This window comes from Vidua chalybeata, chromosome 2 (genome assembly GCF_026979565.1).
Source record: "Vidua chalybeata isolate OUT-0048 chromosome 2, bVidCha1 merged haplotype, whole genome shotgun sequence".
NCBI classification, from domain to species: domain Eukaryota; kingdom Metazoa; phylum Chordata; class Aves; order Passeriformes; family Viduidae; genus Vidua; species Vidua chalybeata.
This window is the reverse complement of record NC_071531.1, coordinates 64,068,092-64,088,341: the sequence shown is the minus strand read 5'-3', so window position 1 is coordinate 64,088,341 and position 20,250 is coordinate 64,068,092. Positions and strand designations below refer to the sequence as shown.

General features: G+C 36.5%; 1 protein-coding gene across 5 annotated transcripts in view; it reads right to left on the bottom strand.

Moving 5' to 3' along the window:
* Positions 1–20,250, bottom strand: part of NECTIN3 (nectin cell adhesion molecule 3) — a 126,890-nt gene that overhangs the window by 68,871 nt on the left and 37,769 nt on the right. For 4 of the 5 annotated variants that reach the window (XM_053935081.1, XM_053935082.1, XM_053935085.1 and 1 more), the window contains exons 6-7: positions 8,891–9,029; positions 7,454–7,535 (exon numbers count right to left, since the gene is read on the bottom strand). In XM_053935081.1, coding sequence (XP_053791056.1) covers positions 7,454–7,535; positions 8,891–9,029 — 221 coding nt within the window. Of the gene's footprint in view, positions 1–7,453; positions 7,536–8,890; positions 9,030–11,819; positions 14,723–20,250 lie in introns of those variants that run through there. The other variant, XM_053935080.1, reaches the window with a different exon arrangement.

Here is a 20,250-nt window from a genome sequence, read left to right as displayed (position 1 = left end):
AAGATCATCTAAGGAATCTGGAGGTGAACAAGTTCATGGGACCTGATGAGATACATTTGCAAGTTCTGAAGACACTTTCACAGGAAGTGACTAACCCACTATCCATCCTGTATTAGAAGTAGTGGCAGGACTGTGGTTCCCACTGACTGGGAAAGGGGAAATAAGACACCCATGTCTAAAACCAGAAGATGACCTGAGGAACCACAGGTCAGTCGCACTTCAGTGCCCAGCAAGATGAAGGAACAGAAACCATGCTAAAGCGTATGGAAAATAAGGAGATGGTTGGTGACCATCATCATGGTGTTGGTGGAAATAGGAAGAGCAACTGATGTCACCTACCTGGACTTGTGCAAAGCATTTGATGCTGTCTCACATGACATCCTTATCTCTAAACTGAGGAGACATGGATTTGATGGGTGAACCACTCAGTGGATAAAAAACTGACTGGATGGTCACACTCAAAGAGATGGCTCATCAGTGGCTCAAAATCCAAGCAATGACCAGTGACAATTGTCAGTCCTCAGGGGTCCATATCAGGACCAGCACTGTTTAACATCTTTTTGGCAACATGACAGTGGGATCAAGTTACCCTCAGCAGGCTTGAGAGGTGGCTCTGTGTGAACCTTTTGAAGTTCAATAAGGCCGAGAGAAAAGTTCTGCACCTGGGTTAGGGCAATCATAAACACATACACAGGCTGGGCAGAGAAGTAATTGAGAGCAGCCCTGAGGAGAAGGACTCGGGAATGTTGGTGGATGAGAAGTTACTTCATGCAGAAGCATTGAAATCTCCCTTCTTTCAAATTTATTTTTTTCTTCACCATTATGATAGAAAAACATCATTTGTGAAATGGGCTGTTTCCAAACATGCAGTTAATCACCAACTGTCTGAGGTAATGGCCTCACACCAAGTAATGCCACCTAATAATTATGATTAAGGGTACAGTTTGTACTGTGGTATCATCACTCCTAGTTAAGTTCTTCCTCTATGCCACAATTAGTATAAGACCACAATAGGCTAAAGCAACATCTTTGCACAGTTGTATGTATTTTTTGTTTTGCAATTCCTTCCTTTCTCAACAGTCTCTCAGTGGTAGCAACAACACAAAGTAGGCTAGGTTGCTGATCTTTGTGCAGAAGTCCCTCCACAACAAGTATTCATACAGGTAGGCAACATTTGCAGCAGTCATACATTCCATATTCTTACCTTCAAAAATTACTTTGAAGAGAACCCAACCTCAGTAATATTTCGTTCTTACTTTCTTCTCCTTCCCCTTAACTTCTTACCTTTCCACATCTGTTTAGCTTAATTTTTGAAGCAATTTTGAGTTAAGTTTTAATACAACCCCCAAATGCATTGTAAAATTACTTTAAAAATCATCTAATATTTCCTAATCTTCTCCACTCCTCCAACAGTTATTTTTCACCATCTTCACAGGTCTATTTTTCCAACTTTAGTTGGTCAAACTTTTTGTATTGTAATTCCATTTCAAAGTGTCCCCTCCTGCCCTTAAAGTCTCCATGCTTTTGCTTCTCAAGTCCTAAAAAGCAGTCTGTATTTCTGAGAAAAAGTAATTTACCACTTAGCAGGCAGCATTGCTCTTTCATACCTGAACTGAGAGCATGAATTCACCACACAAGGAAGCAAAACACACATGGGGAACACAATAGTCTCATCTCCACCAAAAGCTAATGTTCTTTAAACAAAAAACAAAACAAAAAAACAACAAAAAGTCTGCTTGCTTGAGAAATTCTACCAACAGTGGATGTGGGTATGATCTAGAGACACTGGAAACCAGAACAGCAAGTTCCAGTTGGTTATCCAATTAAAACTGTTAAGTCAAAGGAAATAATTTCACATGGCATGAAAAGACAACACTTTTGCTAGATAGTGCAATTATACCTTTTACAGTCATGGACAAAGTGACAACCAAAATAATTGGATTCTGTCAAACAAAACTGGTGCTGAGCTACATAGTCTGTGTCTTCCTGCATAGAAACAATCTGGGGTCCTGTGCTTGGATTCCTAACAGAACTTTGTACTCTTACCATTACATTTTGCAGAGTTTCATAAAACCTCAGTTTCACTCTAAGAATTCTCTTTCTCAAACAGTTCTTTATTAAGAACCAATTATCTTACTAAAAATTTCATCTTACCTTTTCTGATCCTTTCCTATTTAGAAATTCCATTACAAAGGCATCCACTACCAAAAAAAGCTTGTGCCTCATTCTAAGCCCTATCTGGTATTTTTTTTTCCTATTGCAAGATCCTTTATCAATGCAGATGATTTTATTGATGCATATTTTGTGCATCATTCATTCATTCAATCTTGTTTGTCGAAACAGGTCTTTCTTTGATTTAAGGCAAATGATAACAATACTGCTTCCTTTTTCATCAAGGAAGAGATATTCCCACCTGTATGAAAAGCATTAGAAAAGAACTAGAAGAGTGCAAGAGAGCCATAATCTATAAATGAATCAGTATTATACTAGGTTTAAGAGTTCAGTGGCTGATGTTTTCAAATTTAATTCAGAAACATCAACATTTGATAAATGGTATTTGATGCTTTTAATGGTGCTAAGACAACTTCATCTTTTTCTTTCCTGTTTTGATCAGTAATACAAATACTACAGTTAAAGAACTTTGCTTGGCTAAATAGTGAAGCATTTTTCCAAGCTGCAAGTCTCAAGTCAGTCTTCTCATGGCCAGACATACCTACTGGGCTGCATTTCCCTTATCCACTCTTACTCCTGTTTCTACAGAAGAGCCTTGTTAAATTCTGAATCCTTCAACAACTCTGAATGCTGCACTGCATTGTGCAAAACATGTTTTTTCTCTTTCCTCAAAAGCACCTGCCAAGGTAATAATAACTTCAGTTCTTTCACATTGTCAAAGACTGCCCATCACAAGTATGTTTAGAGGAAAGTAAAGAAATTTTTGCTTCTTAGTAATATATTGTTTGAAACAGTGAAGCTAACTCTAATGATTCCAAGGACTGCCAGAATTAGTGCACCCTCTTACACTCCTTTTTAAAATATTATGCAATAGAAAAAATCCTCTTTAAGCCACTGGAATTCCTCCATTGCTCAACTTCTTCCTGATTTGCCTCAAAAACCACATTGCCAAGCAGAGATTCCTCTCTCACCAAAGGTGTAACCTTCAGGCTGCTCACCACTCTTTCACATTACATGTAATAGATAGTTCTGAGCAATAGAACAGCATTTCCATGACAATGATTATTAAAAGAACACCTGGACAAAAGTAACAGTGCTGTTGACAAAAGAGATGACAAAGATGAACTTACAGTCTTCATAGTAAATAAAGCTATAATGTAATTTTTTTCCATAGTATTCCTATGTTTTGGACTTTTGCCTCACTCTTTTAGGGCCATACAAGAGGCAGTTTTTCTCAGTTTTTAAGTGACTCACAAGAATACATGAATTGGTATTGTCAAATACCAGTACAGAGAAATTATGAGTACTCACTCACAAAGTAATTGTACATACTGGTAGCTCATTATTAACACTAGCATGTAAATGAGAACGTATATTTTAAGTAAACCAAAAGTTTCCAAGTCTCAAGAAGTATCCATGAAAGACACTGGCTATCCAGTACTATCACAGGTCCAGATATTTTCCCTTCATTTTAATACCATCTGCTGAGTCAGATATGCATAAAATTAGTTAAAGCATAACAGAGTACATACTGATTAGAGGCAGTATCAGCTAGGAAGACAGCCTTTGGCTCCAGGTCTTTTCAGTTCTGGAGTTCCAGAGAGAGAAAAAGACAGGTACACTAACAGTGCTGTGCCAACATCCATTTCTTATATAAAGTCTAGTCAACACCTAACCTGAAGGGGAATCTTTCTCCTCCCAATACAACTTAAAACTCTGTTTATCCAACTTGAGGGAAACAGATATTCAATTCAGTCTCTTTACGATTTTTTTCTCTATTTACAAAATACATTTTCATAAAACATTTAATTAAACATTCCAGGACTACAGCCAGCTTCAGTCTAAGTTCTTTAGCATCTATTAACAGAAGCCATAGTAAGCACAACCTAGAAAAAATTCAAAGCCAGCAAAGTTCTGAAGAGGAAAGCAATAAGGTACACTTTCTCTTATGTTTACCTCCTTTATAAGTTGCTCCGTAAAGGACAAATAATTGCATTTCCTAGCGTTGTCATTTTGCCATCTCACAGCACTGCAGATGCACAAATACCACAATAAACCATATCTTTTGATTCTATATGGAAGAGAATATTTTTCAAATCCTTTGGGCAGAAATATTAGCAGAAGAATGATTCCTCAAAAACTGCAATTGTTGAGTACTGTAGTAACAGAAGAAATAGCTATGATGTCCACTAAGCAGAGAAAAGCACTGGTTCTTTTGTGTCATCTTTGGTGCTATACCACCTTTAAGGTAAGAAGATGAAAACCTATTATTCTTTATGCCAACTAAATGTTTTCTACCTTCACAATGTTACAATCATCAGGCTGCTACTACTAGATCCACTACTACTAGAGCAGTGGATCTCAGAGTAGTTTCCTGCTTCACTCAGCAACAATATACACAAGTATTACCCATTGTAACGTTTATGACATAAGGCAAGCTTTTATCAGCAACTGATATTTGGTGAGCTTTAGTAACCATCAATCACAAAGAAAATCTACAAGAATATTTTCAACGTTATTAAGAACCCCATCAAAATCCTTCTTAAAGGTAGGTGAAGATTTTTTTCCCCTCTATGAGAAAGGACTTTTAAAAGGTCCTTAAAGCTGGGAAGATACACCATAGTATTGGAAAAATAATATTTCTTATAAACAAATGATTGTTTTAATTAGCTCAGTGTTATGATTCAGCACTTCAGTGGTTAGAATCACATTATTTATTGTATGTACTGAGGATGGAACAAAAATTTTATTAAAAACAATTATAATCTAATTCTTACAAATACTGATAGGTGATGGAAGTTTTATTCAATGTAAGCAGGAATCTAAAAAATCTGACTGATTAATTTAATATAAACACACACACACAAGACACTTTAGGGGCCACGGCCAGGATCTATAACTGACTGGTCTATTATATGAAGTGTAATAATCAATTATATTAGCTTAAGCAGCTTCTCAAGAAAAGGTCTCCTCTATAATGCCTAGTGAAAGAGAAGCCTGAATTCAGCTGGAGTTTCCCAAGCACTCCAATCCACCTCAAAATTATGCTGCAAGGAAGAATGTAGCCCTACCCTTCCTTGCTCCCCACTGACTTGAACTGTTTTATTTGCTAGAATCAGCTTTCCAGTGTGACTTCTACAAATTGGTTAGATCAGACTACACCCACAAAAACATTAAATGCTGGTAATAAAGTTTTTTGCCTATTGCTGTCTTGCTTGGACAGCATTACTTTAGATGACAAGAAGCTACCCCAGAAAGCACACTAAAAATTCAACTGTCATGAAATTGGTATGGGTCTTTTGATGCTGGTAAATGCAAGCAGAAAAGATAAAATTAGAAATTACAATTGCAAATATTTAGAAGTGATGTACTGATCTTCAACGAGAACCAAACTCATACTTTGGTAGATTAGCCATGTCAAAGCCCAAATTCCAATCTATTCCCACCCCTCAACCATTAATAACTCAAAAGAATGGCAGTTGTTACTGGCAAGGGAGCTTTTGATAAGGTCACTTTTTAAGTTTACCAAGAACAATTTTTCCCTCTTATGAAGACTGCTTTATAAAGCTATGTATATTCTCTTACCACAGAATTTCAACTTGACGTGGTGGAAAATCGTCCCCTTGCTTTTCCACAGGAGGCAGTTCTGCTTCCCCTGGATCTGTGTTGAAGAGAGCTGCCCTGTGTTGCTGGCTGGGCAATTCTCCTCATTGTTCTCCTGCAGGAGCCTTAGCTGTCTGGTGTAAAATGACAGACCCCTTGCCGCATTGTGAAAATTACTCTAGCATTATTCTCGCCAAAGGCAAAAGTTTTGTGGCATTCTTATCTCTTTTTGTAGCTAGGTAATGCAAATGCCTGTTGATCTCTTGCCAGAAATTTGATTCAAACAAGAGATGCGTCTCTGTGTGTGGGTAATTACATTGCACTCATAACAATAGGGCCTTTAGCTCTTTTGGAGCCATCTCCACAGGATGTGTGGATGCTACCGCTTGTAAGGCTGACAAAATTTGGATTTGCTCCTGGGAGTATCCCCCCACCACCATGTTCTTAATTTCGACTGTTCTTACTAAAAGCTGAATCAGTGCAAGGTTGGTCTGGAGATGATCCTGATTACTGTTCAGCAGATCACAGGCGAGAAAACCTGGGCACGCTTCTGGTTTTTCTTCTCTCTGGGCTGCTCTCAAGATGATTTATTTTGGTGAAGGTCAGGTTGTTTTGTTTTGAGCTCTCCGCTCTTTCTTTCTTTGGAGTCTTTGGAGCGTGTTTGTTTCCTGGGTGGAAGTTGGAGGTCATCCGGTAGATTGGCTTCTTGCCACAGCCCACCCAGGGACGCCAAGTGACGAGGTTCACCCCTAGATTGGGGTGACCCCGGGAGGTGGTAAAGTCTCTCCTCCAACCCAGGCCTTCAAAGAAAGACTCAGTAGTCTTCAGTCGTCTGATCTCAAGGTAATTCATTGCATGTTATCTCAAGGCACACACACTCCCTGACATTCTCTCTGACTCCTTCTCCCTATGCGTCTCTTTTTGTCTCCCCCACCCAAGGGGCTGATGCTATCTTTTATATCACACATTACGTATTAAATGTTTATAGTTTTCCCCCTAATGCTTATCACTTATATTGAACAGTGATTTTCTACTCTAAACTAATCTGTGAGTGCTAACATCACTAAGTACATAGAGGATAGGAAGGAGAAAGAAGGAAGACAGGGCAGACCCAAATCCCTCCATCCTGGAACTTCTGACCCCCATGTACAAAACTCAGACCCCTCTGTACAAAGCCTAAAACCCCCCTGTACCACTCCCAAAAATCCTTCTTTTCACTTTGTGACTACTTCTATTATAATATCTAAACTTTTGTGATTTCTTGTTCTTCCTGCAAGGTTGGTAAATTGTTCTATAGGTCAAATTCAAAACCACAAGGGTTTCCGGCTGCCTGCCAGAGTCTCAGATGCTTCTGACCTAGACCTGGAACATCCAAGAGTGTCTGAGGGACACCTTGGGTTCCAACATCAACTATAGGTTTTTCTAATTCAAAAGGAAGGCTGTGCCTGTCAAAGGCAGTTAGAAATACAAGATGATCTGTCTCCAAGTTTCCTGACCTCTAAGGATGACTAACATTACAGATAAGAGATTCGGATATCACACATGTAGGGAAACAGCTTGGTTGTGAAACCATTGAAAGGCTCCATATATTTCCAGGAAAGCAAAATCAGACCAAGTTAACATAAGCAGTTAACACTTTCCTTAAGTCAATTTAAGATGCATATAAACACTTACTCACCTGAAGCATAGATTCTTTCTGTGGCACTGACAATGTTCTCTCCCCAAATGAGGCTGGTTTGTGCATGGGTGGAAGATCAATCCTGTAGTACAGAGGGAATGAAATATGACACAACATGTTTGTTAAGTCCAATTGAATGGTCAGATATTAACTGCCAAATCACCCAACACTCAGTACCTGGGGACAAACCTTTCAGTCAGCAATGACTCAGATGTGATATATTGTAATGGAATATGTCTACCACTGGCTATTATTCTGTCACACACTTTTTGTAGAAAAGCACTACCCGGAATTTATTATTTATTGCATCCTGCATTAAGCAGACTGAATTTCCCCCCCATACACTGCAGCTAAGGAGGATTAGAAACTACTGGTATCTAACAGTTTCTAAGTTATGAGATACAGCTTGAACAACTGTTTAAATTATGGCATTCCCTTAAAAAGCCTTTGAGAAAGCCTTACTAGCAATTCTTACATGCAAGACTTTTTCTATTTTATCTTTCTCAGTGAAAGCAAGTGGTTATAAATAAATTTAAATATTTAAGATCATTCATATAAATGAGCTTCAGATACAGAATTTAAGAGAAACAAACATGAAACAGCATTTCTAACCATGTTAAAAGTTGCTCAAAAGAAGACTCTTGACTCATCTTGCTAGCTCAATGCAAATGAGAAAACTTATTTTATTCTAAAGGCTCTTAGTTATTATATTTTAGTTCTCTTTAACTACATGAGCAACATTTCTGATTAAGTTTTACTGTCAACTGTACATAGGATGTAAGAAACTGTATGTGGGGTGTAAGAAGACCGATATTTACAAATATTCTATAAGCCCCTGTTACTTTTTTATGCACTTTTTTATCCAAACAGAATATAGACATCATCCACTTTTACTGACAACATATTTTCAGATGTTTTTGTTTCCTTCTTTTTTGTTTGATCACATTGAATAAAGTAAACTGCATGTCTGTGCCAAAGACTTGAAGAAACAACCAACATTCCAGAAAGCACAAAAAATCAGCAATTTCTAAGCATGTATCTGTGGGAGCTTGCTTAATTTTACAAACATTTCAGGATTAATTTTAGGGGGCCTTCACATTTGCAAAGCATGGCCAATTTACTTGCAGTTACAACAAACTAGCAGTCACTGGCACTAGTCAAGAGGGAACCCTTTTTTGCCCTCCAGTTATATCCATGAGTAGTTTTCTTTCAAAAAACCCCAAACTTCTCAAGAGATAAAGTGTTATATTACTTCCAAAGTAATTCTTACCTTCTTAATTTCTTTTTCAGAAATGTGTGATTTCACATTTATGTACTCTGAAAATAGAGCCCTAAAATTACAAAAGCTGAATAGCTGCTAAAATTTCTGTACAGAACAAATGCTTCCTGCATATCGCTTTGAACTGAATTTAAAAAAAAAGTCCAACACATACTCACACTTTGTCAAGATAGGCTGGCCTTTTCTTCCTTGGGGTCAGCAGCACTGTCACAAACATGGTAATGATAAAAAGAGCAAGGACTGCTCCAATCACAGCCCCTGCTACAGCAACAGAAGATGTCTGCTTAAAGGGCACATCTGCAATGTGATAGCACAGATTACAACTTTAAGAAGTTCATATACTTTCAATATTCAGATAAGCTACTTCAGTGTTGTTCTGAGAAATGCTTCTTCCTTCCACTGCCAAACAGAAAGCTTTGCCTTGCACTAGCACGTCTGCAGTATTGCTTCAACTTACCCAACTAAAAAACTGGGGGAATTAAGAGAGTACATGAAATCAAAAGTTTTGCTTTAAGAAATTTTATGGACTACTTTTATTAAGTACTAGCAGCATGCTTTCATTCTCAATTTCAAGGCCAGATGACATTACAAAACATATGACTTGCACTTAAATAAGATAACAAGGTGTTAATACAAAAACCTGGGCAACTATGGTTTATTGACAATCCTTCTTTAAAGACACTTAAGTTTGAAAAAATTGAAAAACAAACATTTAAAATCAGGGTAAAAAACCCCCATATACTAACTACTAGGAGCAATGAATATGCAAACAAACACTAAATACTAGCAAACCCTAAGACCACCTATCATCTTTAGGACTTCACACTTCAAGCTACAAGAAAGTAATTTTCAAAATAAATTTTAATAAGAGGAGAGAAAAAGCTGTGGTTTTTTTCCTTTTACAGCATTTTTCTTTTGACCTTAGCATTGTCAAATCCAATGCTGAACAACTCTCATACTAAATTAACATGTCAGTCTTTAAAGGCCACTCCTTTTACTATGATTAGAAATCAATTTTTAAGTCTCAAAACTGAAAAAGCTGCTAGTATACTTTAATTTAAAATCATCAGTGCTTTAAACTTGTGCCAACAGGCTCAACAAAAAGTTTCACAATGGGAATAATTCACGTCAGCTGCACTAAACACTTACCTACAAAATTTAGCAGCATATGTTAAATAATGCTCTCATTTACACTGAGTATTCAAACAGAAAATTTAACAGTGAAGAAACTGAAAATTAACCCAGTTCTATACCTGAAATGTGTTCCTAAAGCAGTCCACTTTATTATTATACAAATGCAACACAACCATTCACTATTTAATCTCTTACCAAAGGAAAGTTGTATGTTTACAGATAAAAACCCTGAAACTATGCAATATGATTTATCAATTCCTCGGATTTCTAATGTTGTTCTGCCTGTATGCTGGAAAGCTCAGCAAAATACTTCAATTAAAAAAAAAAAGAATCCCAAAATACAACACTTGCACTTCTTGTCCCCTCACTGCTTATCAAAATCTGACATGAATATTCCCCTGGGATTGCACTCACAAAGTATATTTAAGTAACTCGAAAAAAACTGAAATAAGCTTCTTTTTTTGTGACTTCCTTAATGTTAAGGAATAAAGTCCTAGAGTAACAACTTGCAGAAGTTACTTAGCTCCTCAAAAATGTATGCAATGTACCACCTTTGGTTTATATAATAGCTTTCCTGGCATAAGCTCCAGGTGTCCATCAGATACCAGCCTGGACACCATAAACTGTCCTGGCTTTGGCTGGGATAGAGTTAACTTCTTCTCAGGAGCTTGTACAGTGGTTTGGATTCAGCATGAGAATAGTGCTGATAACCCACCAATGTTTTGGTTTTTGCTAAGTTGTGCTTATCCCCCTCAAGCTCTGACAGTGAGGAGCTGCACAAAAGAAAACTGGGAGGGAGCATATTTGGGAAAGATCACCTGAAGTGGCCAAAGGGTGCCCTTTGGAACATGGCAACGCCATGCCAAGTATATAAACTGGGGAAATTACCCAGAAAGAAGTACTGTGCATCACTTGTTTGTTTCCCCCTCCCTTTCATTATCCATTACTATTATTATATTTTACTTTGTTTTCAATTATTAAACTGTTCCTTATCTCAACATACAAGTTTTATTTTTGATTCTCCTCCCCATTCCACTGGGGTGGGAGGAGATGGGGGTGGGGAGAGCAAGCAGTTGTGTGTGCTTGGCTGCAAGCTGGGCTTAAACTACGACACAAGCATAATTCATAACTTCTCCTGAAAAACGGGCACATGAATCAGTGGAAGGGTCACCTAACCACCGCATTTTAACTGGCTTAAGTTTAGTTTATACTAGGTGCCCTCTTCTTGAGGTGAGAAAAATCTCAACTAATATACAATCTTAGGTCCAGAATTCTTGAAGATGCTTTGGTCTTGTGATTATATCAGAAGAGTTCCTTGACTGCTTCATCCTTACTTCATGGTGCATTTTCTTCTAGTAAATTCTGCTATAATGTTAAGACATCATAAAGTATTATGCTTTCAATCAATGTCCACCCACTGAGTCTGGTTTTGGGTGAGATGACAAACACCCATTTGCTTATCAACACCAGGAAAAATAGTAATATCCCAGCACAGTGACACACAGAAACTTAAATGCAATTACCACAGGGCACACTTATTTGGTTTTGAATTGCTTTGGCAAAACATCAGTCTAACCAGCAGAATGATCATAAACCCAGACCACCATGCCAAGCTGCACAAGCCAGAGAGCACCTAACATGTATGGTGCCACCTACAAAGCATTTTAACCACCAGATGGTCAGAAATAGATAGGAATTGATTAACTCCAAGAAATATGGTTAAAGCAAACAAAGACAATAGAACAAAAAACCAAGACTATCTTGAAGTATGCAATTCCTAATTAGTTTATCAGCTGAGCTTGAAAAGAAATGTTTTGGACAGCAAACACCTCCATAACACCTCCATTTATCATTCTCTTAATCTTCTTAAAAGTTTCTGAAGACACTTGTTTTATAAGCTTATGCTCTTAGGGGAATACTAAACAGCCCATCTCAAACAGTTAAACACCTTAGTTCATTCTATCCAGCTTCTGGATTTATTGTGCTTTTCCACCTCCAATTTTTAAAAACATACCTGTGAAACATTTTTGAACAATACCTATGTTCCAGAATGTAAGAAAAAGTTTATTCACACAACAGCCATTTGTACGTACAATCAATTCTTTTTACAGTAGACATATTGTACAAAACATTGCAACGCGTGTAAGCCCTATCCCTATTAATAACTTTAACTCCAGAACATTTCAACTACTCAACCCATAGGAATTTTATATATACATACATATATATATATATATATATATATATATATACACACACATATATTAAAAATCAAAGCAAAAAATCCACAGAGACAAAAGCAAGATATCCCATGTGGAAAACTGGTTTATGGTTATCTTTATTTCCAAGTAAAACCATCTTTTAAAGATGATATATCAAGTTTTTATTTGAAGAGAGGTATAATCTCTTTATTCCAGAGATAATTTGGATCAGAACCCTCTGCTAGAAATTTCACTCCTTTTCTTGTGCTTGCACTCAAACTACAGATAACCACAATATAACTTGCTATTGTTTTTGAGACTTCAGTCAATCATGTATCAGTACTCCATTAATCCAAACCCAAACTTAAGTTGTCTAGGGATGCTTTTCCATTTGGATTTCAAATAAAGCTGTTGTCTTAATCTTTTTTAAAGACATGCAGTCATATGCAATCACAGTGTATTGTCTACAACACTCAATATAACTATTTTTGGGAAGCTCTAAATGCTGTAAGCTACCAAACACCATGGGGATAGAAAAGAACTTCCAGCCTCAATGCTCATGGAGCAGCTGTAATTATCAGCCTATTTCACATCAAAGGTAGCAGACTTCTCTCTTTTCAGGTTTCAAATACTAATAGCCTTATCAGCTTCAATTTCCTCAAGTTAAACACTTAAAGATGGCACTTCAAAAGATTTAGTATTCTACTTATGAATTTATTGTTGTTCTGTAATTCATCTAAAGTTGTTTCATTCCTCCTCACATAATTTGCAGATTTAGTTTGGTGAATATGCTCAAGATAAAGTAGAACTATTTCACATGTCAGACAAGATTTCCTATGTATAATGGATACAATGTCATTTTAAAATCAGTATGGATTATTTGCAGGGAAAACAAATCCACTGTGTTACAGAGACTGCACAGATCATCTGAATTCCTGTTTCATAGACTCTTTAGTTGCACCACTGAAGAATGCATATTCAATACCTGAAGTAGCAGTGCAAATGTTCATTTCCCTACTAATAATCTGAAACTCTGGTTACCCTCTTCAAAGCAGGTATTAACTTAGTCAGAAGCAGCGTAAAACCGCTGCTTTAACTTCTGGTCATAGAAAATCTAATGCTTTTTGGCACCTGGGAAAATAAGCACATTCACATTAGCCTCCAGCTTTGGAATCTATATGGGTGCTTTCTCCTTAGTTATGTCCAATTAACCAGCTTTTAAATTCAATGGTAAGATTCCCATAAAACCTCCAGAACAGGTCTCAAAAATTGCACCCTGTGAACTTGCAAAGAGCATCTTGTATGCATTAATGACTTTTGACATCCTGCCAATTACAGGCCTAACAAAACATCTCACTGTATGTATATATACAGACCCTAGAGTAAGCTTTAGAAATCAATGACTATAAAAAAATAACTTTTCATCTTATTCAAATACAAGCCTTTGACCTGTTTACAGTTACTCCTCAAAATGTTGTTCATAAGTTAGTTTCAGTGCAATGACTTAACTTTTAAGTATATAGTTACAAGAAGGCTCATTAAAATGCTAAGAGGTATTCATTTTTATGAAGAAAAAACCCTAGAAAATAAAGCTTTAATTCTGCTGTAACTCATTTTAACTGGTAAAGTATTTGCTATATAGAAGCATTAAGTTTACTGTGGATGGTACCTAGATTGGATTAATTCCAAGCCCCCAAAGATTATATTTGAGCATTGCCTTGGGTAAACTTATTTTTTAAATCAGAGAGCCAAGACAGCCACTTTTTATTCTTAAACAATATTGAATGGCAACTTTAATTTAGCCTTTTTTTTTTAACTCTGACACAGACCAATATAAGCACTCTGCATTAAAATTCAAATCTTAAACAGTAGTACAGCATTGGGAAAAAAAAGCAGCTCAAATACATTTTCCCCAGATTCAGCATTTCCACTGTGTCAAGTCACAATATAAAAACCGTCAAAAAAAAAAAGTTTCAAGAAGTTTATTCCTTCTCTTGTGTAAGTATAAACAATCTGAAAGTGACCAACCAATGAAGCAAACTGCAGGTACATGTTTAGTTTTCAGTGGTTACTACACATACCACTCCCTCCGAGATATTACTGCACCATCTAAGTGAGAAACAAAGTCATCATCCTCATAAAATTCACCATGCATAAAACTCATTCCAAATGTTCCACCTTCATGGTAATCCATTGGTCTTTCATAACGATCCTGGTACCTGTTAGTATTGTCTACATTGTTCAACTCAGGTTTTCCAGGGTCTTCTAAATAATCTTTAGATATTAAGTTCATTGGGTGCTTTGTTTCTTTTTTTATACTGCCAGGGTAAGAACCCATATCATCTGACTGAAGAACATCTATTTGGGACTCTTTTTGCATATCTGATGGTGGAATGTAGCTCTTAGCAAAGTAGTCACCGCGGAATGTCTTTCTTCTCTTATAGTAGACAGCTCCAACCAGAGTACCAAGAAGTAACAGCAAAAGAACCCCACCCACCACACAACCAACGACGATACCCCAAGTGTCGTCCTGCTTTGTTGGCAAGGTTGATGTTGGGAAATTTATTATTCTAGGTTCTGTTGCTAAACCTGTAGTGCCATCAGTCGAAGGATGCCAGGGAACCGTGGGCAGTCGAGTGGTAGTAGTAGGAGGATCTAATGGAAAGAGCAAAGAAGTAGACAAGACACAGAAAAGGCACAGAATGTCAATGCAAGCTAAATCAGTTAAAGGTTTATAAGAAAGCAAAGTTGATGGGTATGTTCTACAAGAATAGTTTTTCATTCTCAAGTTCATGGCACTATAGAAGTCTTAAATTACTCACAAGCTTTGAACTAGCTTCCTTACACATGGTTTTGAGTTAAGCTGCAGCAGGACAGAAAATACAAAGAGTGAACAAAATAAAAATAACCTTCAGGTACACAGTTTGCCCTCCTCAAAGTAAGGAGATGGAATTTTTCCACTCAGATGTTGACTGTTCATCATTATTTATCTCCTCCAAGAAGGAAAAACTCAAGCAGTCTTCTAACTTTCCATCCAGCCATAGTGAATTCTGGATCAAATTAATTCATCATGCCACAGAGTCAATTATTCCAGATTAAATTCCCTCTTCAGAAACAATTCAGGGCACTGAATATAAGAATGAAAAACTATGAGTTGTGTGCTCAGTCACGTGAACTACTGATTTTTAAGCTATTCTCTCCAAAACCATTTGTTTCATTAATAAAACTTACTCAGCCTCACTTTAGGATTAGTGAAAGAAGCATAGTTAAAAATGACATGTATTAATCTCAAAGTAATATTTATGTTGAGCAAGGAGCCTTCAGGTTTTGAAAACAATAAAAAATTGAAACATTTGAACCAAAAATTATGTCTATGCATTCCTTCTATATGCCATTTGATCCTTCATGCACAAAGAAATTTCCTTATTCATTCCTCAATATAAAATATAAACTGATTTCGTGTCAGGTTATGCATGTAACCAAGAGACTGCCAGATATCAAGCTTCCCCAGCATGCAGCTTTTTCCTTTGCTCTTTAGGTCTACTGGAGATGTATGCATCTGTATTGCAGGCAAGGTTCCAAGTGATAGGCTGATGACACTGAGATTATATCAGTCATTCACAATATTATAAACAATTCCACTTATTTCTATGCCACGCTGAAACGAGGTTACTTTTTGCCTTGCCCATTGCAAGCTAGCTATTTTAAAATCAAAAAAAGCAATTTTAAACATGTTATTATAGCTTGAACCTTTCAGAGAGAATACTGCATGGACAGCCAAGTAGCTCATTATATCATGTTATTTAGTTAAATGCCCATAAGCAAGATCCATGAAAGCAGTACTACTGCCACATTAGAAGCGTCCTAAATTTACCACCACAAAGAGAGAACCAGATGGAACTAAATCTGTCAAGCTTTCTGTTATTTGACAAATCACAATTAAATAGCCATAAATATGATTTTTAATCTTACTACTCAGAGACAAACATGCAATTTTCTCATATTAGACAGAATTTTCACATTTGTCATGATTACTACATACCTTGCTGCTGAATGCAACATTTTAAGGATGACATAAGTAAAGTTTTACACAGATTTTCAAAGGGCATAATTATATTCCTTAACTACGTAAAAAGTGATGGTTCGTTCAGGAACTATGCATAAATGGAATTAATTTGACAGAAGACAGGAAACTAAACAAGAAAGATACACTACCAAAATTAATAAGAGGATTCAGATTATGATTTTAGTAAAAATTGACTTAAAGTGAGTTTGGTAATTTAACAAAGAAACAGAGATTAAAGAATCCAAGTTTACCAGGGTTCTACATCCCACACATCCCTAGGTCATGAAGTTCAATTCCCCCTTCCTTGAAAAGGTATTTGCTTAAGACACAAGATTTATGACCTTAAAACACAATTTCAAACAGTACCAGCAAAATCCTTCCAGGCTATATATACTTGTTTGGCTTTAATTATTTGGTTTTGTAATTGTTTTGCCTCTGATACTGAGGTCTTAAGTCCTATCTCTCCACATCCACAAGGATGTTGTATTTGCATCCTGGCAGATTTTACCATTGCATATGTGAAATAAGCACAGTGGCAATTACAATCTTATTAATACATTAGAAATTCAGTGTTTTACAAAGAGTTTTTCCCTTCAAAATTTCCCATTCATCCACCAGTTGTCAGGCTGTCCAGCTGCATTACCAACAAGCACTAATTAACATATTAAACCAATTGCAAACACAGGATCAATTGAGCATTTGTTTATATATATTCCTGCAATACATAACTATGATAGCTCTAAGATTTATTTGTTTTGGTGCCTTTTATTGATGAAGAATGACAAAATTAAAACTGTCCCTTCTTGTTTATAAGGCCAATTACAACTAAGAATATGTGAGTTCACTTCTGATGTCACCTAGAGCTTTCTAAATGAAAAACTATTTTTTTTTACTTCCTGTACCAAGCAACTTTCCCAAATAGAGAACAACTTTAAGATGAGGAATGTTAAAGTTTTATGCTTACCTCATAACATTTTGCTTGCAAATCACAACTCAAATGCCAACTCCAAATCAAGAAAATGCCACTCTTATCTGTGGCTATGAAGGATGATATTATTTCATTTCAGCAAGTTCTTAAATTGTAGTATTTCACGTAATCACTGATACATGTCTGAGTTCTTAATACCTTCCACAAAACATTACAGTCATCATTTAAATTTTGTTTCATATGGCACTTTATTCAAAAGCAACAATTTCCTACTGATGACCTCCTTTAACATTTTACCTTGGACCCAATGTTTAACAGCTCTTGTTTCTTTCACTGACATAGGCTTCTGTTATTGCACAAAGCATAACATATTAAAATATCCACTTGGGCCAGGGAGGTGAAAGTAGCAGAAATTCTGGAAAATACTTGGGTTTAGTTTAAATACATCTTTATTTCAATTTTTGTCTCTTACTATGTCCTGGGGCCTTTTCAAATCCTTATTACACGTACCTTGTAATAATGAGGACAAAGGAAGACCCAAACAAAATTTCTTCTACTTTTACATAGCTGCCACCCCCATTAAAATAAGAGACATAATTGAAGAAAGCAAACCCCAATTTTCTGGTATGAATATAGCAGGTAATTGGCTTCTTCCATGCATAAAGAAGCCAAGTTTTCCTAGCTGGTTTCAAAGCCTTTGACACAGTTTTCTGCCAATAAAAGGAAGATTTGCTCGTGACATCAAATGAAGGTCTGATACCACCTCAAATTAAAGGACCACAGCTCCTGTGCCCTGCTCAGTTTTCACACTCTTAATTGTTTTCCAGATGTTTCCCATCAAAGTCAGTACCAACTTTCAACAGTGTCAACTAGATATTTTTGTTTTTCCCTTAAATGGCTATTCTTGATATAGATCTCTCAGCTCTTAAAATACCAACAACCTGTCTTGGGCAGAGGAGTTTCTACCATTAAGTTTAGTGCCAACTAACCCCTACTAACATAACATGTTTTGCGTTTCGAACACTACATCTCCCTGCTTCAGTCCTCCTGCAGTACCACATCCTTCAATGTCTGCAACTCACCTCTGTTTCTGGTGCCAATTCAAAGCCAACAATAAGCCAAGTGTCAGAGAGATGAAAGTAGAAAGAGATGGATGAATCATCCTTAAAAACTAGACCACTATTGTCAAAGTCTTAGGTTTAAATCCTGCATTGTTATTATCAGCTTATCATTGTAAAAAAATCAACAAGAGAACACAAACCTCTTAAACAATAAACCATTTTGGATTTAGCTCACTATGAAGTATTTGAGAGGTAAAGTGACTAGCTCTACAATAGGTAAGATAATTCAATACTGCTACAATTTACTTGGGTTAAAATTTGTCATTTAAGCATTACAGAAACAAAGTTTTGGAGGGAAAGGTTCCTTGGAGAGTTGTTGTCTGTTAGTATAGACAGTCAAAGTCTGTCTGGCTCCAAAACCCATAACAGCGTGGCCAAAAATAGTTCTCTCTATTTGCAAAAAACAATCCCACACTATTCAAGATGTCCCCTTTTTTGCCTCCTACAAGACAAGGACCTACTATCAATTACTTCTAATCCAAAGGTGAGTTGGCTTTGAACAAATTACAAGATGTCTCTTTGCGCATGCCATTTTATTGAGTGGCAAGTATCTGCCAGTGTATGTACTACTTGTATGTTTGCACAGATACATACATACTACTGTGTCTTGACTTTTGTGTCTTGACTACTGTTGCTGCTAAATTATCCTTAAAGATTGAATAATAATTCTGTGCAGCTAGGTCTTAAAAATTAGCTCTTTCTTTCAACTGCTGAAAAGCTTATGTAGCAACTCCTTTATGACAGCAGGGAAAGTCAGTTTTCCATGGAAGAAGACTCAGTGTCTGAGAGAAAACAATTTGGAAATTTATCATTCTTTCTTCCTTTCTACAACCACTGCTACTCTAATGTCAAGTAATCAGTGAGGACACTGCATAACACTCTCCCCACAGTGTCTTGCCTACAAAGGTTCCACACGGGAGCTAAACATTTTCCCTAGCATTGTTTTCAGTGTGTGTTCCCCAACCTCTATTCTGGCAGCATAATACTAATATTGGTACCAACAGTTTCAATCAATCATCCACTTTCAAAGTTCAGTGTGCTTTTGAGGTTTCTAGCTGGGATTTTCATGCACCAAATAAAAGATTTTGGTTTTTTTTTTTTTTTTTTTTTTTTTTTGGGACACAAGAGAAACTTATTAATGTAACCTCTGGCATGGAAGAATATTCAGGAAGACCACTGAAAACTCAAAGCCTGATAGACCAGGGAGCAAAAGCCCTTTGCTAAAGAACAATTTGTCAACATCCCTTCCCATATGTAATTTAGAAAATAAAAGAGTGTCTGTATTCACAAGGCACTCTCAGAACAGAGGTTTATACATGAAGCAGCAAAACTTAAAACCAATGATCAGTCTCTGCTATGTTAATCCTCACAATGTCCACTCTACAAGAAGGTGACCCCTGTGCTTACAAAAAACACCTTTATAGGATTGCTGCCTAACAAAGGCTGGCTCTAGTTTTAACAAAAGTAATCTCTTCCAAAGGCTGTCATGACAGAAGAAGTATGTTCCAACCTTAATGCAAGCCTCACAGGTCACCTCTCCCTTGCAAGGGGAGAAAGCATCAGTAAACAGCATGAAGGTCAAAGAACACAGAGTCAAGAAAACAAAATTCAATTCCTTGTGCAAGAAAACTCAGTAAATCAATATCGTTTAAGGAAGTGCTTTATATATCAAACTGACAGCACATTTTGGAAAACTTACTTCAATGCTTGAACTCCATGAGGAGCATGTCTTACTTTTGCTAGACAGCTATGGAAAAAGTTTAACTTTAGATCATCAAATTAATAAAAATAGCAAAGATAGCTGTGCCTTAAATGCAATATAAAAAGAAGTATCATGCTTCAAAAACCATTTGAGTATTTCTCTATTCCTATAAAGATGTGGAATCTCCTGAAGCTGAAGTTACTATTTAGCTCCGGTCAACTACTTCTCTTTCATTTCTGTATTTCACTTCAAGAATATTAACAAAATTTAGGAGCACAACAGAACTTATTAAAAATACAGCTTTGACTTTTTAAATAATGAATATCAGGACCAAAACCATTTTTTGCTCAGCTTATATTCCAAACC